We start from the raw sequence: 26,293 nt of genomic DNA on the forward strand, positions 1-26,293 counted from the left end.
GGTTTAGGCTTGAATAGCTTTTAAATCTAATGACTTTATTATGTAAAAGAACTTTACATAAGAAAGAACATAACTTCATGACACTTGAAAGTATCAAAACATTTGTTTACACCATTACAGACATCATTTCAGGATCTTTGCTTTGTGGCTGTAAACCCTGTTTCCAACGTTTCCAAGTTCAGACACCGCTAAAATGAGCTTGAAGCTTTGAGACGCGTCGCTTGATGACCCGTTTCCCGCTCGGTGAAACCTGCAGCACTAGAAAGCTCTAATGTGGGGAAAAGGTGAAAGTTGGAGACAAAGTTTCCAGATTTTGTTGATGGTATCAGACTGATGATTGGGAATACGCTTGGTTGAACCACCAAGAAATAACATGTGTAAGAGTTTATTCCCTAATGCTATTCTTCTGAGGTTAATGAAGGTCATTTAAGAGCAAACATCCCTCTTTACAGTCAAGTATCATCTAAAATTACCTAAGCATGTTTTTAAAATAGAGTTTAGGTCAGGCAAATACTGTTGCAGTAGTAATAATAGCACAGAATGCAGAACTCAAATTATTCTAATGCAAAGAAAACTCCCTCTTTTACCCAATTAACACATTGTATAAAAAGCATGAGATACATTCTTAATGATGTGCTGATAAAAGGCAAGTCTTCTCTTATCAAATTCAAAACATGATCTTCAGGGATTGCATATAGTACATATTCCCTTTACAGAAAACTGAGTAACTCGTAGACTTGTTTAGAAAGGCTCAAAACGCTTCTTTAAAGTAAAAATAAATTACACCAAGCCATTCTAGTTCAGTCTGAGTTACGCTGCATGAACCGCCTGCGTGAAAGCCAATCATAATAATAAGAAGGGAATGTCTAAAAGTTTCATTGTCATATGACCGTCATTAATGCTGAATAACAAAATTGGCACAAAAACTCATTACTCATTGTAACATAAATAAAATGCTGGAATTACACTGATATTAATGGCAGAGTAACAAAGGTATTACTAATTCTGTAGTTTTACTTGATCTATAATCATTTATCTAGCATTATGGATATCGAAGAATCAAATGTCAAACTGGATCACATTTTTAAATTCATTTATCTCTGATCTTTTTTGTTCAAACACAGTTGGCTTCATCTTTTACATGGGACTTCTTGAATGGCTGTGATACTAGAACCAAAGCACAATACATATTCAAATATTGTAAACATAATATCCAAGAGCATTAATACACATATGCATCTGTTCTGCTTGGTAAATGGAGTGGTTTTCTAAGCCTCTTAAAATCCATCTAGACCAATTCAAACTGGCCTTTTAGTGCTGTGATATAATTCTCATGAACTGCCATCATTTATTTATTTAATTTTTATATATTTTTTTAAAGTAAAAATAACTAATCTTCTAATCATCCAGCAAGGTGAATCTCGCAAAGCCAGTCAAAAACATATCCAGGACACCAAAATCAAAAGAAAAAAAAGTTAATTATATATTACATAAAGAAAATTAAGTCTATATTTAGGAACATCAGAAGTGATTGATGATGATTTTTATCTTTGATAACTGATTTTTTAAAATGAAGCAGCAAAAATTAATGGGAGTAAATTAAAATACCAAGACGTAATTTGTTTTTATTATTTTATTTTAATATTGCAATATTCTATATAGATTTTATTATTTAAAAGTGATATATATATTTATATACTAATATTTTGAGAGACTGGGATTTTGACTTTCATGAGCAGTAAGCTCTAATCATCAAATTTAAAACTTTACATGTAATGAATATATGAAAGTTTCACTTTTTGAAATAGTAAAAAAAAAAATTTTTTAGTAATTTTTAAACTAATTTTCACCTAATTTTTTGAGCTGCACCAATTATAATTTTTTTTATTTGTACTTGTATATAAATAAGCACATAATTTATATTATATTAATGAGAATTTGTGGGAAAGGGCCTGATTGTCTTTATGCAAAATACAATTTCTTGTTTTTTATCATTCAGTTTGGGGGTCAAATATGACAAAGTTGTTTTTGACAGATTTTGTGAGGTTCCCTCGAAAGACAAAGCAACACACACATCGTCTCGACCCTGCCAAACAAGTTCCAGCTTTATATGATGAAAATATTTTCCACCGGGAAAACTTAGTGGTCACCATGAAACGATACTCTAAGCTAAAGGTAAAAGCAATCTGATAAAAGTGAAGACGACAATGCAACGAGAAACACAGTATAAAATACAAAGTGATAGTCAGACTCATTGAATTGTGCAGCAAACTGACGAGCTCGCCAAGTCTCATCACATGGATGGCACTCATCCACGTCAGCTCATTTACTGCTGTGTGTTAAAATTGTAATCTACACATTAATTAGAGTTCCTGGCTCAGCCGTGGGCCTCATGTGCACAGAGGATGTACTTTAATTATGTATGCCATAATGTGATTTGTCTTTATTTATCTCACAGAGCAGCTTAAGGTCAATGTGAGAATTATATATAGTCACGCCGTCCATTCAAGTTCTTTGTGGGATCGGCGTTCATCTCAAGACTACAGAATGAGGCTATTATTATCTCTACAATACATGAAGATGAGACTATTTTAAAATGACTTTATCGTTTAGGGTATGTGCTAAAGACAAGGTGACTAAAGCAGCCGCAAGCTCTTAACACCTAAGAAAGTGAATCTCACAAGGAAATGCCCGGTTCCTCTAAAATCAAAATATATATTTTTTTTATTATTATATTTCACAAAGAAAAAGCTCATTTTATCTGCAATTAAGATTTTTGTGCATCAAGCAACTAAACAAATTCTCATTACTGTAGTGTGAAACAAATCTCACTGTCATTTGTATAATAAAGAAATTCTAATTAGCATAAATTATATTCAATACAAAAAAATCATGTATAAATACTTAACATTTTAAATAACAGATTATATATTTTTGCAATACAATAATGCAAATAAAATATTTACTTTCAATGTAAAAAAAGTTTGATGTAAAAGATTTTGAGGTGATATATGACCACATGGGCATTTCCTGACAGTTTTTGTGAGATTCACATTATATATACAAAACACATTCCATTTGGTTTATGATCTATTTCCTTAAACAACTATTGCAACCATTATTTTTGCCGCATGGTAGGTCTAGATGCAATTACTTCAGGCTGGATAACGGATATCAACCCTTCAAATGTTCCGTAAATTTCTGAACAAATGAAAACAAATCAAAACCCATGAGTGTGAATGTTCATGAAGACAATATGAGCTTAAGTATGATCCGCCATCCGAGGTATTAATGTGTGGACACAGACAGGCTGTATCGAGACGTAGCCTCATTGTTCCAGGAGCGACATCAGTTATTTAACAGGTTTTCACCGTAGTACCTCCAAACCTGCTTCAGCATTAAAGGAAGGAGTCATATGTCCTATGTGAGGGGGATAATAGGCATGAAGGCAGACGGCAGTGCCTTATAGACAGCATTCTTCACTCAGACTGAGAACTCGGCCCCGTTCTTCCGGGCGCGAACCATCAGAACCTGAAGGCGGAGTCCAGCAAAAGGGTTGAACCAGAGCAGAGAGGGCGGCCCGCCGAAAACAGCCTTCATCCCCTCCCATCGCACCTGCCGCTCCCACGTGGGCTTCTCGTTCTTTAGTCGCTCGATTTCCTGTGCGGGTCAAGCGAGAAATGTATAGCTAAGGCTAGTACAGTCAGAGCGTTGTTACAGAACTCAAAAGCAGAGAAATTTAACTGAAATAATGTAGCCTAAAGTGAAAATCTTACTTTTACTGCTTTATTTTACATAAATCCTTTGTATTTTTATGATTTATAATAACAAATATAATATTTTAATATATACATATTAGCATAAATAATTTTGAACTTCAGTGAATTTGAACTGTAGATCTGAGAAATGTAGCATAAAATGAAAAAATCGTTTTACTGCTTTATTATACATAAAATATAGGTAATTTTTATTTATATGATTAATATAATAAGTAAACAAATATTTTATATTTATGTGTGTGTGTGTGTGTATATATATATTCTGAATAAATAAGCTTTCCACTGATGAATGGTTTGTACAATATTTGGCCGAGATACAACTATTTTAAAATCTGGAATCTGAGGGTGCAAAAAAATCTAAATATTGAGAAAATCGCCTTTAAAGTTGTTCAAATTAAGTTCTTAGCTATGCATATTACTAATCAAAAATGACGTTTTGATATATTTACAGTAGAAAATTTACAAAATATCTTCATGGAACATGATCTTTACTTAATATCCTAATGATTTTTGACATAAAAGAAAATCAATAATTTTGACCCATACAATGTATTTTTGGCTATTGCTACAAATATACCCCAGCGACTTAAGACTTGTTTTGTGGTCCAGGGTCACATATTTACTATATTAATATAAATAATTCTGCAGGGTTGTATAATACATTGCACTAAATAATAAAACAACCATGGCTGTCAAAGTTCAGTTCCACCAGAAGTAATGGTAGTAACCAGGTCAGAGGACTTCTGGAGGTTTGTGGAAGTCGACTTACCGTCTCATCGTTACAGATGGAGTGAAGCTGAGTGCCGAACATGACAGCAGTGAAGGTGAGAAACAGCAGTGCTTCCAGACACAGGAAAATCAGCAGCATCACCGCCACAGGTGGAGAGAAATCACTACACTCTACAGAACAGAGGAGAACAAACACTGGTCAAAACCAATGCTGGACATCAAATTCTCAAGTAAAAGAACAGTAGTACAGATTACAAAAAAAAAAAAAACAGTATTTTATTCTAGTGGAAAGAAAATGAAGAAAAAAAACTTAAAGTATCAAATACATTCTTAGTGACATGCAATTAAAAAACAACTACATGCGGTAGATACTGTACATGCAAATAAAAGGCCAATTAGAAAAAAAGCCTAATATACATTCTTGGTGGCAAAGATTTGAAAAAATAAATAAATATTTATTTATTCTGTTATTAATTTAATTATGAATACATTTATTGTAAATAACTGTAAGGAAAATAAGATTTAGAAACAATAAATTCTAAACTGTAATATTATAGACAGCATATAGTAAGCAAAAATGATCACAAAGTGTTTTCTTAAAGTGGCTTGTCAGAGCAAAAGAAGCCTACAATGACACAGCACACTGAATGTCAAAGTCTTGCACTTGACCTCTTATGACATGATATCATCTGTCCTCCAGTAATGGATTGACAATCTCAAATGTCTATTACCCACCATTCCACTGGACTCTGACACAGGTGAAGAAGTGGAAACCGCTGAGACACAGTGCATGCAATGAAATGGAGGCAATGTACATCTGGGAAGAAGAAAAACACACTGAAGTTAAATATTGTTCAAAATTATGTGAAATGCTTTAAAATGTTGATTCCTTATGATGAAAACCTCTAAATATTGTTGTACACTGATGCCTGTAACATTTATCAGAGTAAAGGTCACTGATTAAGAACAATAAAGCAATATGAAGAAGAAACAGCAGCATCAGACACACTCACAGTGAAGAGGACAAAGAATCGCTGATTGTTCTCGCCCACACAGTTGTTGACCCAAGGACAGTGATGATCCATCTTCCTGATGCATCTCTTACAGATACTACAACAAACAAACAGGAGAAAAGACAATGGCAGTTATAAAACAAGACGAGAAACGTCTAGAAGTCACAGATGCTTTGCCTTTAAATATAAATGGCTTGATTTAAAGGGGATATGCAAGGCAAAAAAAAAAAAACTTCCTAGTATTCAAACAATCCTAAAAAATGATTGCAGTCTCCCAAATACTGTAAAAAGTCTCAAAAAGAGGGTGCAAAATTGACATGTATTATCTGGTTTCGGTGCTAGAACCTGGTCTGACATTTTAAGAGGGGGAAAAAAATGCCACAAATGTGCACAGTAGAATGTGACCATGTACAGATAAAATACTGTTAGCAAAAGCTTTGCGATATATCAGATACCTGCAATGGTGTGCCCTCTCTGGTTTAATGCTGCAGCATTTTGGACACTTGTAGATGACCTCTCCTGGCTTCAGCTGCAGACTCTCCATGTATTCTTTAGTGGCGTTACCTTTGGGAACAGCTCCCTGATAAACACGGCACACCTCACATCAATAACACCCATCATAAAATGTTAATTACCGCATTTAATTAAAATAACAGCCCTTTCTTACCGGATCCGTCAGCATGGTTCGCAAGTGCGATGTCAGCGCCAGCATGGCCAGGAAGTTAAACACCACGCCATTGATGAGAGAGTAGCAGAAGCTTTTGGAAGGGAGCAGCATGACAAAGTTCACCACAAATTCGGCGTACATAACCAGAAACCAGGTAATGACGGCGCACACCATCCCGCAGCTGTCCTGAATGAACCAGACGCGGCTGGCTGCCACCTCCTCCTCCCCTCCGCTGAGCAGGGGCTGGTGCTGCTCCACATCCCTCAACCGGTGTCCTGAAGACTGCATTCTCACCTGCAAAGAGAGGAAGATTGGTGAGTAGGAGGAGCAAGACTCCCATTGGATCGCCATTCCAGCCAGACATAACACTGTTTCACTTGCTTGTCTATAATGCTGCTGTATAGATAAAGGAGAAGCATTGGCAAGCACAACATGTGCATTTTTTGACATTGCTAGTAAATCTCACAATTACAAATTGCAAGTAACATATTAAACTATTTTGAAGTAGAAGAACTGAAATCTTTTCTTGTAAAACGTACTCCAATTATCTTAGTTTATTTTTACACTGTAGCAACACCAAGGCTATACAACCCATGGAATGCATGAACTGATAAAATGTATATCCTTCAATGCAATAAAGTAGATTTTAGCTCGCAAAATCGCTAGCCCGACGTCCCGGGGCTATTGTGTTTTCCAGTTGGGCTACCAAAATGTATCACTGCCCTGCCCGACTGGCTACCTTAAATACAGGGCTCCCACGCAGTGTTCCCTCTAAGCTGACCGCGCTCTTCTTCCACCGCAGACGCGCAGAAGAAATAATGTGCCTTGCGCACACAAAAATGAGTTGGGAAGCCATTTGATTGAATGCCGCCAGTAAAAGGGAAAGAATAGCAATGCTCGGGCAAACCGCTATAGAGCTTATGTCACGACAGAGTTAGAACCAGTGAATGCGGTTTGCAGGTTTCATAGAAAGAGAACGATGTGCACCAAATGAGTCGCTGTAGAAACTCAATACTTCAATGGTTGCAGTGCGCTCAACACGAGAGACAACGCAAACGCAATGACATGTGAAATAAAACGTCCTCATGTATTAAAGAAGAGTGGCTTGATTAAGTGCTGGAAATAGCGGAGGATGAGCAAAGAACGATAACAAAACTCTGAAACATGTACAGTCACACACAAGAGTATTGTACAAACTGTACTTCATAACCATGTTTAGACAGCTATAGAAGAATTCATATGTTCACGTTTTTTTTATATATAACTTACAGATCTCAGCTTAAGTTTTGATTCAGTTTGTATTCTATGAGTTTAAATAGTTTGTTTTGATAATATATTATGTTAGGGCTATATTATAAACCTGATAAATAATTGACCTTGTTTTTGAGACTTTGACTTTGAGTCTCTTGCTCATCAAGGCTGTATTCATTTAAAACATACAGAAAAAACATTGCATTGATATAGTGAAATATTATTGCAATTTCTAATATTGGTTTCCTATTTTAATACCTATACTATAAAATAGCATTTATTCCTGTGATCAAAGCTGAATTTTCAGCATCCTTACTCCAGTCTTCAGTGTCACATGATCTTTCAGAAATCTGTCTAATATGCTGATTTATTATCAGTGATGAAACTGTTGTGCTGCTTCATATTTTTTTTGGAACCTGTGTTACTTTTTTCTTTGATTCTTTGATTAATAAAAAGTTTAAAAGAACAGCATTTATTCAAAATAGAAATATTTTCTAACAATAGAAGTCTTTATCATCAATTTTATCCATTTAACACATCCTTGCTGAATAAAGTTTATTGAACTTTCTTTAAAGTATGTTTAAAAAAGAAAGAATTTTATATTGTAACAAAATCTCTATTTTGACTAAACACTGTTCTTTTGAACTTTTTTTTTTTTTTAAATATCACAGGTCCCAAAAAATACAGTATAAAAATAAAATAAAAAAGCAGTACAACTGTTTCCAACATTGATTAAAAATCAGCATATTAGAATGACTTCTAAAGGATCATGTGACTCTGAAAATACTGCTTTGCTTCACAGGATTGAATTAAATTTTAAAGTATATTAAAATAGAAAACATTTATTTTAAATTGCAATAATATTTCACAATATTATTTTGTGAAATAATATTCAGTATTTTTATCAAAGAGATACAGCCTTGATGAGCATAAGAAACTTCTTTAAAAAACTTTATTTATCCAAACTTTTGAACTGCAGTGTATTGTACAGTAAAAAAAATTATCAGGTAACCTAAAATGTTCATCATTTAGTTACATCAAGGGTCAAATCAAATATAAATAACACATTAAAGTTAAAAGTTATACACTATGTGTGTGCGTGCTGTACAGGTCTGGTATAAAGAATGCTTTTGCTCTGGTGCCCGAAATGTCCACCCAATAAAGAAAAGTTTTGCTCAGCAAGAAGAAAAATTAGAGGGAACATTGCTCCCATGGGTCCTTAAATTTGATACAACTAAACTGAAGAGTTTTAAGGCCTTAGACAGTTTTAAATATGTTAAATGGTATAAGAAATAATTTTTCAAATGGCCTTAAATTAAGAATTCTGCAGATTATAAATAGTAAAATAAAACTCTTTCCTTGATATTCGTTGATATTTGTGTATTGAAAATGTTTTTGATTGACATTTATGGTCTTTATTTTATTTGGGCTAGTTAAATTAATTTTCGGGCTACCAAAATCTGAAGAGTACCTGCCTGAAGGGCTACCAGGGATTTAGAAATTTTGCGAGCCCTGGGTCTTATCTTACGAACAGGAGTTTCTCAGTACCTTTGACCTGCGGGGTCCCTCAAGGCTCTACTCTAGCTCCCATGTTATTTTCCTTGTATATGCTCCCCTCGGATCTATCTTTGAGAAGTATGGTACAAGTTATCATTGTTACGCAGATGACATACAAATATATCTTCCTTTGAAACATAAGAATGGATTAGACCCGGTGGCCGCCGACTTCTTGGTTATTAAAGCATGGATGTCCCTAAATTTTGAATGAGAGTAAAACAGAGATTGTGGTGTTTACACCTTCTGATACACACGGTATACCAAATCTAAATCTTGGTGTTCTGGCACCTTATGTAAAGCAGTAAGTGAAAAATCTGGGTGTGGTGTTGGACAGTGCCTTAAACCTTGATAGACAAGTCAACCAAGTCAAGCTTCTATCAGTTGCGAACCTGGTAAAAAAGAAGGCCTTTGTTTCTTTTACTAATTTTGAAGGAGTAATCCATGCTTTTATCACCACGAGGTTTGATTATTGTAACTCTCTCTATTTGGGGATCAGTCAATCCCCCTTAAACTGCCTTCAGATGGTTCAAAATGCGGCTGACGGAAGCTCGAAAGCGTGAGCATATTACCCCTGTCCTTCAGTGTGCGCTACAGGATTAATTTTAAAGTGCTCTTATTGGTTTTTAAGTCTCATACCTCTTGGATCTGTTGATAGACCACCAACCTGCAAGAGCGCTTAGGTCTGCCAACTTAAGGCTCTTCGTGGTTCCTAGAACCAGACTCAAGTCTAGGGGTGTTCGAGCGTTCGCCGTAGCTGCTCCGAGACTTTGGAATAGTCTTCCTACACAAACCAGAACCGCCCCTACACTATCCATGTTTAAATCTAGCTTAAAATAGTTTTTATTTGATCTGGCGTATTGCTTTGCATTTTTATTTGTGACCTTGTCTTCGTTTTAATTCTGTTAGTGGTTACTTACTTTGTACAGCACACTGGTCAACGGTAGCTGTGCCTTATAAATAAATTGATATTTACGTTGCTACAGACATTCAATTATACCTCAAATTGTGTCTTAAAAAAAGATAAGTTATTACTTTTCCAAATGATTGAATGTACATTTTTATGGCAAAATAAAAAATGGGTACAAAAATGCCATCAACTTCCATTTAAGGAAAGACTTGAGCCATATATATATAGACCAGAATAGCACAGTGACTTGAGGTGGGCTCGAACTTGAGTCGGTAAGCAACCTTATTTAATATTTTGAATTAGATTTTTTTTTTTTTTTTTTTTAAGATAAAGTTTAAGTAAATTGTTTCAGTACATCAAGTTATACTGCTCTGGCAAAAGAGAGCATATTTTTTAAAAATATTTTATTTATACATTATATTTTTAGTTTTTTATTTATTTTAAGCAACAAAAATGTTTTTTATGGTTTTAGTATCTAGTATATTTAGTTTATTTAGTATATTTAGTTAAGTTAACTATAATAACCTTGTTTCACAATGATTTCTGAAAGATTGTGAGACGCTGAAGACTGGAGTAATGATGCTGAAAATTACGCTTTGCATCACCGGAATAAATTACATTTTAAAATATATTCAAATAGAAAACTCTTGTAATAGTTGCTTTTCACAATTTTGCTGTATTTTTTTTTCAAATAATCACAGCCTTGGTGAACGCCAAACTTTTGAACAGAAATTTACTTTGAATCAAGCATGCGCTTCTATCTAAATAATATAATAACCCACTAAATATTTAAAATTCCCAAATCCAACCACTAGAAACAGATCTAAGAAGCCTCATATTTTTGTAATTAAAATTTCAGTGTGTAAAAGACTCGGGAGTGTGTCGCCTTCAAAATGAAGCTCTCTTATAATGCTATGGAAACCCTTTATTATCCTGGTATCACTGGAACTTCACTGCCAATCTGGTGTCTTTTGTTAAAGAAACAAGGAAGAAGTTTCAATCTTCAGCTCGGGCTGAAACTTAGCATCTAATTTACATAAATACTTTTGAGATGCAAATCGCTTACAAAACAAAAGGCCAAACAGCCTAAAAGTAAGATGTGACTGGTCAGTGCCAAAAATGACAATGCACACTCATTCCAAAGCAGAAAACAAATCGAGAAATTCTTTACAGTAAATGCTCACCTGCACATATTTGCTTTCCTGACAAATTAAAATGTTTTTGTTACTTAGTGTGAGGGGTTTGTTCAAGTGATGCAAAATGACTCACCACGCAGAGTGTCCTTCACAATGACATCCTCTTGAACCCTGTTGGGTTTGAACTCAAAGGCATCCACAGTCTGGAGCCTGTAGACGACACACACATACAGAGAATCATGGGATTATACCTACGGCAAGAAATTAAAGTGTGTCAGAAAGCGGGGCAATGCACAAAGCCTTATTTTCAGCCTCACACATAATTAGCCTTCATCTCTAATAATCAGTTAAATATATATATTTAAACAAGCTTTAGTCATATCTGCAACCTAAAATAGCACACGGGCTCAACTATATGTCATGGTTTAACAGAATAATAGTCCATTTATATTTTAACTAACTAATTCTGATCATTTCTTGCAAAATAATTACATGTGTTCTTGGTGAAGTCAAACATAATTACATATTTGTTTTGTTTAGAGCCCCCGGTTTCACAGATCCTAGACTAAAATCTAAATCTTAGCCGTTTCAAATGAAATAAACTTGCACTGATTGATCTTAAAATATATCAGTGCCTTTGTTTTGTCTCAAGATGCACACCAGTCATGTTTTTTTTCTAAGCATGTTTATAAAAATTACTTAAATATCCTAATTGAACTATGGACTAATCCTGGTTTAGTCTAAGCCCCGTCTGTGAAACCGGGCCTAGGTTACCTAATTTGAAAAATACTGCGTTTAACTAAGGGCCCTGAAATATATGTTGCGCTTATCTTCAGTGTTAAATGAATATAGACAACACAAATGACATATACATACATATATAACTACACTTGAGTAAATGTGCAATGAAGGTTTATATCAGAACAAACTTGTTATTGACTGAAAAATCTTAATATTCATCCCAGCTAAGGAAAAAAGTCATATAAGGGTGTGTAAATCACAACATAATGACATTTTCATGATCCTTCATGAGTAAAGTTAGTTTGATAATCTGATAAATTTCACTTAGCACCTCTTTGACAGATTAGATAAAGCTAAAAACCCAGTTTCCCTCAGTCAGATGTAACTAAATAAAAAAATACGCCCTGATATCACGTTTCACGTTTTTGAAAAGCCCAAAACATTCATAAACGTTACAATATACACAAATTGATGCTGGCCTGTTATGAGGAAATGTGTTTTGATTTGCAATACTTGTTCCAGGCAGCTAAAAATAATAAACAGGCACAAAATCAGCCTGTCTGCTATCATTACTTGTTTTTATTTGGTAAACTCCCATAGCAACCATCATAATAACACACCGATATATGTGTTTATTTCTCTTTAAGATTAATCTCCCGTCACACCCTTCATCTAATTCATCGTTTGGTTATAATATTTACAACCTGCCTTAATTATAACTAATATATTAGCAATAATCTCTTTAATTATTCTGACAGTCTCATTAAAAACACATTTAAATCGCAGCCATACAAACATCATCATGATTCACTCTCTTTATCGAAATACTGAGCTTTTTCTCTCGCTTACCGCCTGCGAAATCAGCTTTTATCCGCCAGTTGCGATTCTCAGATGAGCGATGGGCAGATATAAAGAGATCATTTCATTTCTCGAGCTGTTTAAACGGTTTCTTGGGTGAGAAATACTGATGAGGGTCACAGACACTTCCGGGGTCCAGTGCGATCATTTCTGCTGCTTCTGCTGTCCGATGAGTGACGGGCTTGAAAACACGCCGCTCGCCGCTGACCTCTACCGGCGGATACGGAGCGCTGCAGCGCACAGGGAGCCTCCTGATTTAATAAGGACCTCCAGGGAGGTGCTCTCTGCTCACTTTCCGTCTCAGTGGCAATTCTACCATTTTTTTTAACCCTAAGTGAAGGGCCTCAAAGGGGACAAATGTGCAGAGGACCAAATTAATATAACGTGTTATAACATGGATTCAACACCTGATGCATGTTACTTTATGACATTTTCAACTATATGCAATTCTGTAATACATTTTATACCATAGTCTGCCACTGGATAACAATTAGTAAAAGGCTCATTATTATTTCAGCATTGATTTGCATGGGACTAAATTGGTCAAAAGGAGCAGCAATATAACATTGTTTGAATTATTCTCACCTAATTTGAATTCCAGTACATTTGACCTTTTTTTTTATGTGAAATCCATACATTTATATATCCATCTCAAACGTAACACTGCTGAACTTAACTGACGTGTGTCGTGAACACAGTCACTGAAATGTCAAATAAGTAAGTTTAAGTAAAAGACTGGAAATTGAGACAATTGTGCAAAATTGGGTGCTTTACAGTTTTACAGTTATCAAAGCTTAATTGTATTAAAATGCATTTTTAATGCAAATGTACATTTATGCATGGAACATAAGCAATTTACAAGAATTATTAGTAGGATAATATACAAATATTGTCACAAATGTAAGTTTTTGTTTTGTTTGGTTTGGCTTTTAACTTTTTAAAGCATGTTTTTAGATATATACTTTGAATTAAATACACTTTTGACATAGTATTCCCATTTTGCCTCTTTCTCTGTACTGTTAACACTGGTTATAGGCCTACTTGGTAAAAGACGAAGACCTATGGGTGAATGAACTTGATTCAGCACGCGGTGGCGCTACAGATATCATCTCATACACCTTCCCTTTATTTGTCGAAATTAAAAGTCACTGTATTGATAGAAACATATATACAAGCATAACCCATGTATAATTTAAATAATGACTTAATTCGAGTTTCGAAGATCATCTTAAATGGCAGTGAATCATAACCTCATCGAGATTTCATGTAATGGTGATGGGTATGATTATGATGCATGTCCTTTATAGCCTCTTGGTGCTGTTAATGCCTCATCAGGCTTATCACTAGTGTTCTTCTATTAATATTTGTTTCCTGGTAAACCGTTTCCTCTTCCACCCCTAAACTGTGTGGCCCAACAGTTATCCTCTGCTCTGTCGCACCAAATAAATAAATAAAAGTCAACAGCCACGCGCTGGCAGAGGCTAAAGCAGATTAGAGGCTGAAGCGTGCGAGCAGGACAGGAGCTCTCTTCGTTTCCCAGACTGCACTTCTGCTCAGGAACAGTCAGGCCTTGTCTGACAGTGTCTGCATGAGCAACAGCTGGGCTTAACACAACATCATCCTCAGTGCATTTCAAATCAGAGCAGAGCTCATCCAGCTCACAGACATGCACCTACTAAAACACACCCCATATATTAGCAATATCCCTCTGGGATTTATGTAAAAGTTTATAATGGTTCTATCAGTAATCTTATGAAACCTGACCAGAACATCATTCAGCCTAAAACCAAGCCCAGTCCAAATCACAATTCAGCCTAAAATCAAAAGAATGATGATTATATTATATTATGTTTTATTATAAATGTATTACACAGTCTTGTTACTGTAATGTAAATAATTTAATAACAAATAAACAATTTTAGATAAATACATTTACAATTAGATATTAAGTTTAGATAGTGAAATATTAATAAATGATATAAATCCTTTTATTTACTGATCTATTTTTTTTAATCATCATATGAAAGTAAATTCTAATTAGAATTTATAAAACTCTCAAATAAAAGATCCTTATTAGAATTTATTGTATAATATAGTAGCCTGTTTCTTTTGTAATGTAAAAAAACAATATTTTAATAATAAATAAACAATACTTGTTTTAGTTGTGAAGTATTTGCACATGATGGTAGAATATTTGTTGTACATCTTTAGATTAAAACATCTAAAATAATTTTAGTACAGTAATTAGACTCTAAAAAATAAATAAAAACGAATTAAAAGATAATTTATTCTAATTATCTATGAAATCTTGTTACTGTAATGTAAGAAATAGTATTATATTACAATTTAAATCATAATGTATTTTGTACATGATGATACTATTTGTACACTATTTAATTTATACAGATTTTGTTAAAAAAGACATCATATTAAAGTAATTTCTTTAATACAGTATTAGAATCTAAAAAAAATCTAAAATAAATCACCCGTATTGGAATTTACTTCTATTCTATTCTATTCTATTCAAAATAACATTTTAATGTTTAAAATACTTATTTAAATGGTAAAGTATGATGGTTGTATTTGTTGTACAGCCTTTAATTTATAATGATTTTAAATAATTTAAAAAAGATGGGGGCCAGCTGGTCAGCACAGGATTTCAGACAGACTGGTGTCACACTGTCTGGGCCTGGTGCCTTCCTTCTCTTGTTCTTTTTGAAGACCTGGCGCACATCTTCTCTTATCTGCAGTGCAGGTGTGGGGGAGAGGGGGGTTGCAGGAGGTGTGAATGGTGTTTTTTCAAACCTACAATAGAACTCATTCAGATTGTCTGCCAGTTGTTGATTCTCCACAGTGCTGGGGGATGGTGTCTTGTAATTGGTGATGTCTTTCAGACATTTCCACTCTGAAGCCGTGTCACTGGAAGAGAACTGGATCCTTAGCTTATCGGAATAATTCCTCTTTAACTCTGATCTCCTTTTCCAGTGTGTATTTGGCCTGTTTATACAAGACTCTGTCCCCATTCCTGTAAGCATCTTCTTTGGCCTGACGGAGCTGTCTGAGTTTTGCAGTGAACCATGGTTTGTCATTGTTATAAGTTAGATGAGTCCTGGTAGGAATGCACATATCCTCACAGAAACTGATATAAGATGTTACAGTCTCTGTGAGCTCGTCCAGATTGTTTGCAGCAGCTTCAAAAACACTTCAATCAGTGAGGTCGAGACAGGCTTGTAAAACCCGCTCTGTCTCATTAGTTCATCTCTTTACAGTCCTTAATACAGGTTTAGCTGACTCCAGTTTCTGCCTGTAGGTTGGAATAAGATGAACCAAACAGTGATCAGAGAGTCCTAAAGCTGCCCGTGGGACAGAGTGATATGCGCCCTTTATTGTTATGTAACAGTGATCCAGTATATCACTGTTCCTGGTGGGACATGTAACAAGCTGTTTGTATTTTGGCAGTTCACAGGAGAGATTTGCTTTATTAAAGTCCCCTAGAATGATTAAAACAGAGTCCGGGTGTTGTTGTTCTGTGTCTGTGATCTGATCACTGAGTTTCTGTAAAGCTGTGTTCACGTGCGCTTGCGGAGGAATGTAGAGACTCACGAGAATGAATGAACAGAACAGCAGAGTTTGAAAAGTCCTTGTTTAACCGGGAAAGCAGAAGGAGTTCGTCCATTTTGTTGGGTAGAGAGCAGAGATTAGCCAGATGGATGCTAGGCAACGGCATTCGAAATCCGTGCTGTCTGAGCTTCACGAGTGCGCCGGCTTGTTTCCCCCGTCTCTGCATCCTGAAGCTTAAACAGCGCTGTAGCTCCGCCGACTGCTATGTTCAGCAAAACATTTGAATAATCGAAAACCGGTTGGAGATTTTTTGGTGTGTTCTGCCGAATGTTCAGCAGTCTTCCCTGGTGAAACTGATCATGTTTGATAAACAAAAAACAGGAAAAACTAATAAAAAACACTAAAACAACTGGAGAGCCAAGCACAATGGCTGCCATGCACGGCACCATCTTGAGACAACTTGTGAAGTGTGAAATTAACGGCATGTGATAATTCTTTTGTTTCATGCTGCTTGTAGTATGCAAAGTGCATTGAAGTGATAATGATTTTGTCACCTGGCCAAACTGAAGCAGCAGTGAGCAGTGAGTGCTTCTGCTCATAATGACTCAGATACAGCAGGCTTGGCAGGTGGCAGTGCTGTAACAGTCTGCACAAAACATCTTTGACTAAACCTGAATTATTAAACATCCCACTAATGCCACAAGCCGCTCTGCATGAAAAACCTGGGTTTTAGAAGAACTAGTCAGAGCTAATTATTTTTTTTAAAAGCCTTTGTAAACCTCTCAAAAACAGCCTCTGTGGACAAAGTTAATTCTCTGTGCACAGAACTGAACGCACGTGCACAAACAAAAGCGCACAAGATTCAGGTCCAGTAGTTTTTCTCTCATGTAATTGAGATGCTTGCCATTTTTGCAGTGAATAATTTGAGCGACAGTTCTTGAGTAATGTGACACTCACATCATGTTTCCCTCTGAATTAATATTTCAGTTTTTGTTATGGTCTCTCAAACTGCTAGGTTGAATATGTACACTGATTTTTACAACCAAACATGATTAAGTTTTTTATCAGCAAATGTGCTTCAAACCAAAATGAACAGTTAACTGACTATTGACCAAAACCATTTTAGATTCAGAGTTGCTAAGTTCAATATGAATTAAACTCACTATACTTATCATATCAAATGCTAAATAAATTAGTATTTAAATGTGTATTTTGTATTTAATAAACCTTAATTTTATTGCCCACATGGCAGAGGCCTGTATTTCCCATAATGCATTAATTCACCACAAAGTCTTCAAACAACAGCATTAGAACACGTGGAAACACTGAGAATATCTGTCATGACTAAATGAACACTTTCAGATGTGGATACAGGATATCATTGTTCTTGCTGACTTGAAGAATATTAAGATAAACCCTTTTTCTGGAAGCTTAACAAAATTTACAACGCTCTAATTAGACACGATGTGACAGCAATACTCGACGAGAGACAGGACCGGATTGTCTTTATGATAATGATAGTCTTACAGGTACTGATTACGTACTTTATTTATTGTTAAAACCATATCTAATGTGAGTTTGAATATCGTTTTGCATAATCTTTATAGTTACACTGAAAGCACCAATGGATAATATACTAGGTCTCAGATCGTTAATGAAAGGAAATATGAACGGTGACTATAAACTCAGAGTAAACAAACCAATGTATTCCTTAACAACGATTGCATCATCACCCAGTTATTTTTTTTTTTTTAAATAATGTTGAAATGATTTAATATGTATGAATTAGATTATCCATTTAGTTGCATGTGCAGCGTGCTTGCAAAGAGACTCCGCCCACACACAGTTCTGATTGGCTGTGATTTTTGATTGATTTTGTAGCTTATTTTGTATGAAGTAATAAAAAATCAAACAATGTTTTATTTCACAGTTAAGACTTTTTTCTAGCTATTTTGCAAGAAAAAAAGGATAGCCTATATAGTTAAAAAAAGTCTGAATTTTATTTTTTATTCTGTAATGGGACAAAAATTTAGATGTAAACTCAGAATGCAGAGAGGAAAAGTCAAAATTGCAAGACGTAAAGTCGGAATTGTGAGAAAGAAAGTGTGATTTCTGAGTTGCAATTCTGACTTTTTTTCAGAATTATGAAAAAAAAAGTTATAAACACAGAAAAATGAAATTACACTAAGAAAATGTCTGCACTGTAAGATAAAAAGTCACAGTTATGCTGGAAATGGGCATCATGGACACTTTGCATCTGGTGTGGACAAACATATTGCTTGTTGCTGAAGTCTTATTGCATCACATTTGGTTAGTACACACAGTGTCAAGCCCGAAACACACTGCACGATTTTCGACTGGCATCGTGACGCAATCGCGGTGATTTCTCATTCGCCACGATTGTTTCATGATGTCAATCTTTCGTCTCGGACAGCCGACAATCGTGCAGTGTGTTTAGGGCTTTAGATATGTTTTCTAAACTCTCTCTCTCAAAAGAAGTGCAAAATCTGGGAGGCACCTTATCAAAAATTACTAATGTATGTAGGCCTACTATCCAGGTATTAATATGCCCCATCTTTAGTGTAAGTACAGGTTGTTCTTGAAATCTTTTGTCGTGTGATTGGAATGACGCAGGATAAAACCATATCCGTTTGTTGCAAGACGAACATTGGATAGTATGGAATGAGGCAGAGTAGGCTTTTCACTCTCACCTCAAGTTCTCAGCTATCTGCGGGTAAAGATGAGATCGGATTAGTTCTAAAACTGGCACTGACAGATGCTTCGTCTCCCGTCCAGACGATCACTTTCAGTGGAGAGAAGTCATGGTTCATAATGCAACTGCAGGTAGCATCAAGGTAATCTGTGAGAGCCTCAGGAGATTTACATTCAAGTATAAGTTAGAGTATGAATATAAGGGGGTATAATAAAGGGTATGTGCAAACAGACAAGAAGGGTTAACAATAGATTAAAAAAGCAAACGAGATTTACCTTGGGTTTAAATGCCATGATGAGGCTTGTCATTAAGACATCCAGACATGGCACTAGTATGGTGATGTGAATCTCCGGTTACGCCAGGTCAGATATTGCGTGTAGGACTCTGCCAGGAACTACACAGTCTGTGAATCTCTGGAGTGCGGCATCAATAATTCAATAAAGAAGACTAGCACTCCTTTTACCGTTCTTTTCGTCTGGCTGGTGTGCTGTTTTATTTTTTCTTCATATTCAGCTGATAAAACACTCATCTCTTTTTAATGCACACTCAAAAACTCTAAAAGGAACTCTAAATATTCACTGCAGCCTATGTGGATATCTAGTGGAAGAAACACGGAACAGAATATTTAGAAGCACTTTATGGACATGTTTAACATAACGTTCTGTGCATAGTATGTGGATTTTCTGTATGCATGAAATAATCGGAAGAACTACTGCATTTGAGATGCGGTATCAATGCAGCTTGGTTTTTCATTTCCATTTCCCACAATGCAGTCAACTTGATATTTTCATGTAACAAATTAATTACAATTCATATCAGCCATGATTTTTAATATCCCCTCAGTGGAGTGAGTGGAGTTCACACCAAATTGATAAAAATCTATATATCCATTTATAACACGTGTTGTCTAACACATAACATATAATAAATAACCTAAATGTAGGCTACTAGATGATTGGAAATTGTATTTTCTTGCCCACGAAATACATTTTGAAATATATTTTGGCATATGAATGTTGAAAATAAATATATATATTTCATATATATTTCATTGAGCTTTACTGTTCACAACATGCATTATAGCATATATTTAAATACATATTTTGGACAGATTTTTTGAGTGTTTTCAACCACATGAAAACTGTCAGTCCTTGTCTTGTGTTTCCCCTCCTCCCGTGCCCATATTTGGCCTTCCTGTTCCTGTCCTCGTTTGTCTTCATTAGTTTAATTAGTCCCTAGCCCTGTGTTTTGATTAGTCCACACCTGTTCCTTATTTCCCTGTGTTTATAAGCCCTGTGTTTCCTAGCCCCTGTGTCCGGTTTATCGTCAGAAACGTCATTGATGTTCGTCTCTCCCCAAGCTCCTCGTCTCCTTGTGTGTGTCTCTCCAAATAAATGTGATTATTGGAACTCCTACGTCTCCTCGCTCCTTGTGTCCCGAGAGGGAACGTGACAGAAGACCGGACCCGACAACAACACTATGGCTGAAGACAGGCTTTGGTGTCTGCGGCAGGATGGTCGGGAGTTGGTAGAGTATGTTGAGGAGTTCCTTGAGCTTTCCAACGAGGTGAGCTGGATTGACGCCTCACTCGGTGTGTGTTTTCGGTTTGGGTTGGACAAGGATGTCATCAGCTGCGATATCCCCACGTCCAGTTTTTCTCTTATCGGGCTGATAAATTATGTCCTCAATGTACATGGCATTGATTTCGAAGTCGAAGAATGTCAAACTGATCTTCGTCCAACCCAACCCGAGAACAACCCGGCCTCACCAGCTCACCGCTCGCCAGGACCCTCCACATGCCCTGCCAAATGTTCCGGCCACCCAACTCTTCCCAGCACTGCTGCTGTCCTCAGCCCAGAGCACCCGCGCAACCCGGCGCTTCAAGAGCGCCCTCCTGAGTTCCCGCTGGTTCCGTCCAGCCCTCCTGAGTTCCCGCTGGTTCCGTCCAGCCCTCCTGGGTTCCCGCTGGTTCCGTCCAGCCCTCCTGAGTTCCCGCTGGTTCCGTCCAGCCCTCCTGGGTTCCCGCTGGTTCCGTCCAGCCCTCCTGGGTTCCCGCTGGTTCCGTCCAGCCCTCCTGGGTTCCCGCTGGTTCCGTCCAGCCCTCCTGGGTTCCCGCTGGTTCCGTCCAGCCCTCCTGGGTTCCCGCTGGTTCCGTCCAGCCCTCCTGGGTTCCCGCTGGTTCCGTCCAGCCCTCCTGAGTTCCCGCTGGTTCCGTCCAGCCCTCCTGAGTTCCCGCTGGTTCCGTCCAGCCCTCCTGAGTTCCCGCTGGTTCCGTCCAGCCCTCCTGAGTTCCCGCTGGTTCCGTCCAGCCCTCCTGAGTTCCCGCTGGTTCCGTCCAGCCCTCCTGAGTTCCCGCTGGTTCCGTCCAGCCCTCCTGAGTTCCCGCTGGTTCCGTCCAGCCCTCCTGAGTTCCCGCTGGTTCCGTCCAGCCCTCCTGAGTTCCCGCTGGTTCCGTCCAGCCCTCCTGAGTTCCCGCTGGTTCCGTCCAGCCCTCCTGAGTTCCCGCTGGTTCCGTCCAGCCCTCCTGAGTTCCCGCTGGTTCCGTCCAGCCCTCCTGAGTTCCCGCTGGTTCCGTCCAGCCCTCCTGAGTTCCCGCTGGTTCCGTCCAGCCCTCCTGAGTTCCCGCTGGTTCCGTCCAGCCCTCCTGAGTTCCCGCTGGTTCCGTCCAGCCCTCCTGAGTTCCCGCTGGTTCCGTCCAGCCCTCCTGAGTTCCCGCTGGTTCCGTCCAGCCCTCCTGAGTTCCCGCTGGTTCCGTCCAGCCCTCCTGAGTTCCCGCTGGTTCCGTCCAGCCCTCCTGAGTTCCCGCTGGTTCCGTCCAGCCCTCCTGAGTTCCCGCTGGTTCCGTCCAGCCCTCCTGAGTTCCCGCTGGTTCCGTCCAGCCCTCCTGAGTTCCCGCTGGTTCCGTCCAGCCCTCCTGAGTTCCCGCTGGTTCCGTCCAGCCCTCCTGAGTTCCCGCTGGTTCCGTCCAGCCCTCCTGAGTTCCCGCTGGTTCCGTCCAGCCCTCCTGAGTTCCCGCTGGTTCCGTCCAGCCCTCCTGAGTTCCCGCTGGTTCCGTCCAGCCCTCCTGAGTTCCCGCTGGTTCCGTCCAGCCCTCCTGAGTTCCCGCTGGTTCCGTCCAGCCCTCCTGAGTTCCCGCTGGTTCCGTCCAGCCCTCCTGAGTTCCCGCTGGTTCCGTCCAGCCCTCCTGAGTTCCCGCTGGTTCCGTCCAGCCCTCCTGAGTTCCCGCTGGTTCCGTCCAGCCCTCCTGAGTTCCCGCTGGTTCCGTCCAGCCCTCCTGAGTTCCCGCTGGTTCCGTCCAGCCCTCCTGAGTTCCCGCTGGTTCCGTCCAGCCCTCCTGAGTTCCCGCTGGTTCCGTCCAGCCCCGCGCTTCCCGAGCGCCCCCAAGTGTCCGCGCTTCCCGAGCGCCCCCAAGTGTCCGCGCTTCCCGAGCGCCCCCAAGTGTCCGCGCTTCCCGAGCGCCCCCAAGTGTCCGCGCTTCCCGAGCGCCCCCCAGTGCCGGCTCCACGCACGTGCCCTCCCGTGCCGGCTCCTCGCACGTGCCCTCCTGCATTTCTGCTGGTTCCATCCAGCCCCGCGCTGCAAGAGCGCCCGACAGAGTCCGCGCTGCAAGAGCGCCCGACAGAGTCCGCGCTGCAAGAGCGCCCGACAGAGTCCGCGCTGCAAGAGCGCCCGACAGAGTCCGCGCTGCAAGAGCGCCCGACAGAGTCCGCGCTGCAAGAGCGCCCGACAGAGTCCGCGCTGCAAGAGCGCCCGACAGAGTCCGCTCCTCTGTGGCTCCCAGGGGGGAGCTTCCCCAAGAAAATTTTTGGGGGGGGTAAGAGGGTCACAGCCTGTGTGGCCGGGCCAAGGGCCAAGGCCACACGACCCGAAAAAAATAGGCCGTGGCCTCCCGAGTCCCCTGACCCGCCCTGGCCTCCCGAGTCTCCAGATCCGCCATGGCCTCCCGAGTCTCCTGACCCGCCATGGCCTCCCGAGTCTCCTGACCCGCCATGGCCTCCCGAGTCTCCTGACCCGCCATGGCCTCCCGAGTCCCCTGACCCGCCATGGCCCCTGGAACGGGCACCGCCCTGGAGGCCTCCAGAGCGCCCACCCCCCCTCCCCATTGGATGGTGTTAGGCGTGAGGACACGCCTTCCGGAGGGGGGCGGAATGTCAGTCCTTGTCTTGTGTTTCCCCTCCTCCCGTGCCCATATTTGGCCTTCCTGTTCCTGTCCTCGTTTGTCTTCATTAGTTTAATTAGTCCCTAGCCCTGTGTTTTGATTAGTCCACACCTGTTCCTTATTTCCCTGTGTTTATAAGCCCTGTGTTTCCTAGCCCCTGTGTCCGGTTTATCGTCAGAAACGTCATTGATGTTCGTCTCTCCCCAAGCTCCTCGTCTCCTTGTGTGTGTCTCTCCAAATAAATGTGATTATTGGAACTCCTACGTCTCCTCGCTCCTTGTGTCCCGAGAGGGAACGTGACAAAAACAATGATGTGTTTACATATCATTACTAACGTCAATGTAGTTGAATGTACTGTAAATGAATGTAAATGTATTTGCTGGTTGCTGATATCCTCTGGCCTCAGATTAAGTGCTCTATCCCTTTTGAAAACTTTGATCTGAAGAAGCCATTTCACATGGTCAGGAGATGAGTGAGGAAAAGGCTACTTCCATTAAAAGGGGCATTAGTGAGCATTATAGTGTTAATCCAGGGGCCCTGAGTAACCTGGTAATCTGGATTACAGCATGTCCAGATCATGCTGTGGTTTGGGCTGGTGACCCCTCAGTCAAAGACCATCTTTATAGTGCATTAGCATGTTTTCTGTACCATTTCAATATTTGATCTACTGTGAAGCTGCTTGAGTAAACACTTGCAACCGTATGCCTTCCTCTGCTCTGTGTTTCTCATTAATATGTAAGCCTTTGCAAATGTTTAAGTGCCCCAAGGGGCCAGTAAACACACTTATTTCGCTTCTACGGCTTGGTACAGTCAAATGTGCCATTCTTTCCATAGTTGATTTACAAGAAGTTCTTTACAGGGTTGCTGATCAGGTCAAAAAACTTAAAGGTATAGTCCACCAGTTCTACATGATTTTCTCAGTTGCAGATCAAATCAGCTCAAAGCAGAAATGAATATGGAATTTGTAAAGGTACTCATGAAAACAACAATAAGCTGCCAGCACCAGATGTCATGATTAGGTTTTGAACAGATGGCGACAAATGAGGTACCATTAAATGAAATAGACTTGTTCCCCAAATGAAATATGAATTGCACTGCAGGGTGGTGCATGCATGCACGCTCTTAGCCTGTAAAATCATTATACATTTTTATTTTATCTAAATTAGTCTGTGATTTAAAATAAATCAATAAAAATCTATTTTACTCAAGACTGTTTTTTTGATTGAAAATACACTAAAAACTGTATAATATTGCAAAGTATTATCATAATTTAAAATAACTCATTTCTATTTGAATATATTTTAAAACTGAATTAATTCCTGTGATGCAAAGCTGAATTTTCAGCTTCATTACTCCAGTCTCGATCCTTCAGAAATCATTCTAAATGCTGATTTGCTGATCAAGAAAAATTTATTCTTGTTATAAATGTAAAAAATAATAATAAAAAAAGGCTGTGCTGCTTAATATTTTGTGGAAAATGTGATGCATTTTTTTTTTTTAATTAGTTTAAAATAGAAAACTTTTGTAACATTATAAATGTCTTTACTGAAACTTTTTATAATTCCAAATAATTTTCTGACCTCAAACTTTTGAACAGTAGCATATTAATTAACATTTTGCTTGAAGTAGGTATAAAAACATACCTCTAACAAAGTACATTTGAATTGAGTTAAATACTAAGCAGATAGATAAGCTTCAATTTTAATTGCACTATTACCAATCTATACCAATATTCATATGTGTAGTCCTTCTGTATTGTTCTACTACATACTGGTAAAATACTGAATGATTACCATATTCATGGTGTTTGCATGGTATTTCAAAGAATACCATGATGCAGAAGGCCTGTATATGTAGTCTACATATGAAGTCTCTTGGGGTGGGCATATTGTGGTGGCACAGCTGGCAGATGTGATGGGAGGCAGACTCAGCCAGTGGCCTGCAGGTACGTGCTGTTTTTCACCCTATGGGGCAGCAGTTGCAATGGCATATCCTGTTCTGCATTCACACAGCAGGGTAACATGGAGGTTTTTCCCTCCGGGTCTCCCAGCAGGTGCAGTCTCATCACGGCTCTTATAGTACAGTAAAACAATATGCAACTCAACTGGAAGGGAACTATATCTATTCATTTTATAAACATGTTAAAGACAGTATGATTATCAATTAAAACGAGGCAGAGGCAGTCTGTAAATTAATTGTTATTTGGCAGTGACTTTTTATTCAGAGCATCTCCCAGTGAGCTAATTGCAGAGACAGTCCCGCTGGAGCAGACCTGGGGTGAGGCGTCTTTCTCACAGGGACAACAGTGACATAACAGAAGCAAAGCTGCAGCTGAGGGTTGCCCCAGTCTGGGATCCAGCTCACGACTCAATTCTTGCCATTGCACAGCCTGTGTGGGTCTGTATCTGCATATGCTCTGAGGCAAGGGTAAAATGAGAACAAAAATCAATATTTCCTTCTTATTAATGCATGACTAATCCTTCCTTCAAATATATTTGGCATTCTCAACTCCACATGCTCTCCACATGAAAGTAGCATATGGCTGAGTGGTTGCCAATGGTGATTAAGTGAAAGTGACCCATGAAAATCATTCAATGGCAGACAGAGCACATAAAACACATGATTATCTAAAATCATATTTCTAGTTTCGGTAAACTTAGAATTTGTCCAATTCAGTTTTTACATTTTAAAGAACCCTAAATGAACATGACAAATTCTGCGATGGGAATGAATGACTCACACTGTTAGCATATAACATTAATAATTTTCTAGGGTCAGAAAGAAATTGTAATGAAAGCTACATCACAACATCACATTTTTGTGTGAGAAATCTTAATTGTACATTGGAAAAAAATAATGACTTTCATAGTATGGAAAAAAAAATTACTAAGTCAGTGACTATACCATAAACAACAACAACATTAATTAAAATATTGTCTTTTAGTGTTCAACAAAATCAAGAAACTCATACAGATTTGGAGGATGAGTAAATGATGACAAAAATTTAGTTTTTGGGTAACTATACCTTTAAGTTAATAAAATCAGTGCTTCTAAAACCTTAGAAGAGAGAAAGTACTTAAATATAGGCTTGAAAATGCTTTTATTTTAAAATACAGCAAAAGTTGAATGTAGACTTTTTAAAACTTTGATGTTGTACTAGTGTTGTTGGACAGCCTGTATCTAAAAGTAAGCTACACTGTAAAAAAAAACTGTAGTTTTTAC

General features: G+C 38.6%; 1 protein-coding gene across 1 annotated transcript; it reads right to left on the reverse strand.

The window, feature by feature from the left end:
* Nucleotides 1-1,860: 1,860 nt before the first annotated feature.
* On the reverse strand, nucleotides 1,861-12,806 carry LOC306888297 (palmitoyltransferase ZDHHC7-like). Its single transcript, XM_079446495.1, has 8 exons — nucleotides 12,630-12,806; nucleotides 11,173-11,249; nucleotides 6,189-6,482; nucleotides 5,977-6,101; nucleotides 5,522-5,618; nucleotides 5,244-5,325; nucleotides 4,549-4,679; nucleotides 1,861-3,660 (listed from the first exon to the last, which is right to left on the reverse strand). The coding sequence occupies exons 3-8, from the start codon at nucleotides 6,474-6,476 to the stop codon at nucleotides 3,484-3,486; spliced, it is 900 nt and encodes a 299-aa protein (XP_079302621.1). The 5' UTR covers nucleotides 6,477-6,482; nucleotides 11,173-11,249; nucleotides 12,630-12,806; the 3' UTR covers nucleotides 1,861-3,483.
* Nucleotides 12,807-26,293: the final 13,487 nt, after the last annotated feature.

The sequence above is a fragment of the Barbus barbus genome (genome assembly GCF_936440315.1).
Source record: "Barbus barbus genome assembly, chromosome: 22".
Lineage (NCBI taxonomy): Eukaryota > Metazoa > Chordata > Actinopteri > Cypriniformes > Cyprinidae > Barbus > Barbus barbus.